The following is a 3,691-nucleotide window of genomic DNA, read 5'->3' as shown; positions in this document are numbered from 1 at the left end:
TGAGCGTGATGCCATGGCACTCTACCCAGGGGGATAGCTTGAGGCTCTGTCTCAAAAAAAAAAAAAGAAATAGAGGACAGACAAACATGTTAAAGTATACCATAGGAATGAAATCAGCAAAAATTCAGAATGTGGGAAATCTACGAGACAAACTACCTATTTTTTCTACAATATTTTGGGAAGAAAAAGCCAGGCATAGTAGCATGTGCCTATAATCCCAGCTACCCAGGAGGCTCAGGTTGGGGGACCCTTTGAACCCAAGAGTTCTAAGTCCATACTGGACAACACAGGAAGAACCCATCTCAAAAACAAAAAAAGCACAATACAATGCAAGGAAAAAACAGATTAAATAAATAAATAAATGTAAAAGACTTATCAACCCATCACAATGAGTAGATTTCATTTGGGTACTGAGTCAAACATAAAAAGCCATGAAAATGGTATGGCATGTATAAGATCATTGGATGTTTGAATACTCTTTGGTTACTTAGAGTTTTAAGGAACTATCATTGCTATTTTTAAGTATTATAATGCTACTTTTAGAAAAATAATTTATGTTTGAGTAATAAACACTAATGTACTTATAGAAGGAGTGATATGATGCCTGGGATTTGCTTCAAAATAACCTCGGAGTAGGGAAAGTAGAGGGGCAGTACACTATTCTGTGTACTTTTAAATATGTTTAAAATTCTCGATCTAAAAAAAAGGGAGGGGAATACACAGAGTATAAACTACCAATCTGAAATGATGAGCTCACTAATTCCCAAACTCCCTAAAAATATGGGCACTCTTCTATGTCTAGGTGTTTTACTCCCCATAAAGAACTTCATCTCAGCAATCATTCATTTGTTTTTCCTTTCATCCACTGTCACAGGCATACTCCTCTACATTTTAACAAAACAATTCAAGAATATTATCTGCATAGATACAGCTTACAGCAACATTCAGGCAATCGTTCATTCTTTTGCTTCTCTGACCTTCAGGAAGCCTAGCAAGCTGAGCAGGTATCTCTCCCCTATCCCATAGTATGCCCTTTCTCTCAAAGCTCTTCACTCCTGACAAGAGCTAGCATGAGAACATGACTAAGTGTAAGACCACAAGGGTTTAAGGGTTACTATGGGAAGAACAGGAATTAGGAGAATAGCATTAGAAAAACAAACTTTAGAATAATCACATTACAATGGTCCTTATTGATATGCTGCTGTTGATAGAAGTATGGGGGATACAGTATCACTGTTCATTCAGAACTAGATTGCTTCTTCGTACTCCATTCAACTACTCAAATTCTACCCCTTTCTGCCTTTACTTGGCAGACATTTCTGACTTCCCCCAGTTTCTTTCTCTTGGGACACCTTCTAAGCAGGAATTAAATCAGGAAAGGATCCTCTACATAAGCCCCTACCTGTGTCCCGACTGCTCTGAGACAAGGAATCATTCTCCACATTATAGATGACAGTTCCCTGAGAATCAGAAGAGAAGTGACTGACCACAGACTCATGGTGAGAATGTTTGTAGGGATAGCTCTCCGTTGAAGAATCTGTTCGAGTGTCACTTGAGATGGAGGGCTCCCTCCCTGAGGGAAGGAGGAGACACATATACAAAAGTAAGAAAAGAAATAACAGTGACAGAGAGAAGGAAAAAAGATGGACACAACAAAGGTCCATAAGGCAAGAACTTCCTAAATGGAAGTGTGAGAAGGATATACCACAGAGCCATTCTTCCCAACACCCAACTTCCAAATAACCCAGACACACATAAAATTCCTCCCACCCCTGCCCCTACCTTGCTGAAGCCCTCACTTTGCCTGCCACTGTGAAAAACTGTGGGGTTTTTAGAAAACCTATGGGGGGAAAGTGGAAGAAATAAAAAAGTGAAAAGTAAGATCTATTTAGATGGAGTCAGGACAACCTATGGTACATAACTAGTTGTTCCCCTATCTCCTAATCTTTTTCCTGTACTGTTAGGAATATTCTCTTTAAAAGTTGATGCTTTATGCATTTTTAATATCTCTGAGAAATTATGGGGCTGTTATTTATACATTAGTGTGAACTAGTTCAATCAGACTGCTTTCCTCTGAACACCTAGTTGAGATAAGCACAATAGGACAAATAGGTGTTTGACTGAAGACAGAAGTAGAGCAGGTCTGGGTGGGGTATAAGAGTAGGAAGAAAAGTACCATGATACCAAGCAGCAGGAAAGTATAAAGGGGAGGGAGAAAGATTTCAAAGTGAATTATCTTCTCTTTCAAAACTATACTAAGGGCTAGTCCTAGATCCGAAAGAGTGAAAGAACATTTCTTCTTCATCCTTTCAAGTAATCAAGCCAAAACTATTAAGAGATTATAATTCAAATATATTATAAGCCTCTGTGGGCTGAGCCTGAGAGTTCAGCCATCAAGCTGAAAATTGTTTCTATAGGAAAATATTATTTATGTTCCAAACAATTGACTTAAAATGTGAAAAACTGATTCATAAACATCACAACTACATTTGGAATTTTTTTAAAATCTTCTATTCTAAACAAAATAACTACCTTTGAAGTGACTCAGTTTTTCTTATCTTAAAAACTCACTTAAGTCACTGTTAAACTGTTAATAAAAAAATCAGTCATCTTTACCAATATTAGAAAGCTAACTACTAAGCCTCACAAACTTATGTCTCAATCAAAACATAATTTTCTCAGTTTTGAGTTTAGGGCCAAGTAATTTAGACACACACTCCTAAAGGCTGAAAAAAAAAAAAAGCCTGGCATAAGGAAGTTAGGCTTCAGCAGAAGTTGGCACTTCTTTCTTACCTCTAATGGATCCTGCTTCTCCAACCTAGATTACGTGTTAGGTACATAATTAAAGATGAGTCCCAACTGTCTGATCACATGGGATAGGGGAAGGAGAGGTAAAGAGCTAGGCTGCTCACCTGAATCTTCACTATCGTAGCATGTCCTGCTGTATGAATGGAACTCGGCTTGGGGAAGCAGGTCCTGGGTAGACACTGGGGTACCCTGGGGATCTGCATAAAGCAGCAGCAAGGGCTGATAATGCCCCTTGATGCACTTGGTCACCACATCCTTCCATTTGGGCCCAATCTGAACCAGAAACAATCAGGAGAACATGACAGTTATACTTCATATCCATAATTCAAAACGTACCTTCTTGTTCTGCTTTTCTAAGGAAAATAAAAAAGATAAAAAGACAAAAATTGGGAAAGGGGACAACAAAAGGGATCTTAGACCTAAACTTAACACAATTTTTATTAAATCTTTCTCTCAAAAATCCTTTTAGAAACCTTTTAAGAGAAAAGGAAGAATTACTTCTATTTCTATAAAACATCAACTCAGTTGTAAAATATACATAAAAGTTCTCAAAGGTGATATGCTAAGTTAGGGAACTTTAGCTGCCTTAGTAACCAATTTCTTCTCTCATACTTGAGATTAAAACCCTCACTAGAAATCTGCATTTCCATAATTTTCTTCTAAATATTAAAATCAATGAAGCTGCACAGCAAACAGAAGTTTCTCACAGACTGCCTCAGAATAAGTGCTTTCAGTTTGGGTTCACACATGGCAGGATATAAAAGGTCAAACTGCTTAGAATAGACAGCTGAACTGCTCGGCCTTAGCTGTATGCTGGACACAACCCTGCTACCACAGTGGAAAAGACTGACAGACAGCCAAGGAAACAATCCAACCAAATCCC

At 38.0% G+C, this 3,691-nt stretch overlaps 1 protein-coding gene across 3 annotated transcripts in view; it reads right to left on the bottom strand.

The window, feature by feature from the left end:
- The window catches only part of USP54 (ubiquitin specific peptidase 54), a 67,032-nt gene that overhangs the window by 31,044 nt on the left and 32,297 nt on the right, over nucleotides 1–3,691 (bottom strand). For 2 of the 3 annotated variants that reach the window (XM_023509525.1, XM_023509526.1), the window contains exon 9: nucleotides 2,913–3,081. In XM_023509525.1, the coding sequence (XP_023365293.1) occupies nucleotides 2,913–3,081 (169 nt within the window). Of the gene's footprint in view, nucleotides 1–1,402; nucleotides 1,574–2,912; nucleotides 3,082–3,691 lie in introns of all 3 variants that reach the window. The other variant, XM_003783555.3, reaches the window with a different exon arrangement.

This window comes from Otolemur garnettii, unplaced genomic scaffold (genome assembly GCF_000181295.1).
Source record: "Otolemur garnettii isolate 467f Iridium unplaced genomic scaffold, OtoGar3 scaffold00008, whole genome shotgun sequence".
Classification (NCBI taxonomy): Eukaryota; Metazoa; Chordata; class Mammalia; order Primates; family Galagidae; genus Otolemur; species Otolemur garnettii.
This window is presented reverse-complemented; position numbering and strand designations above follow the sequence as displayed.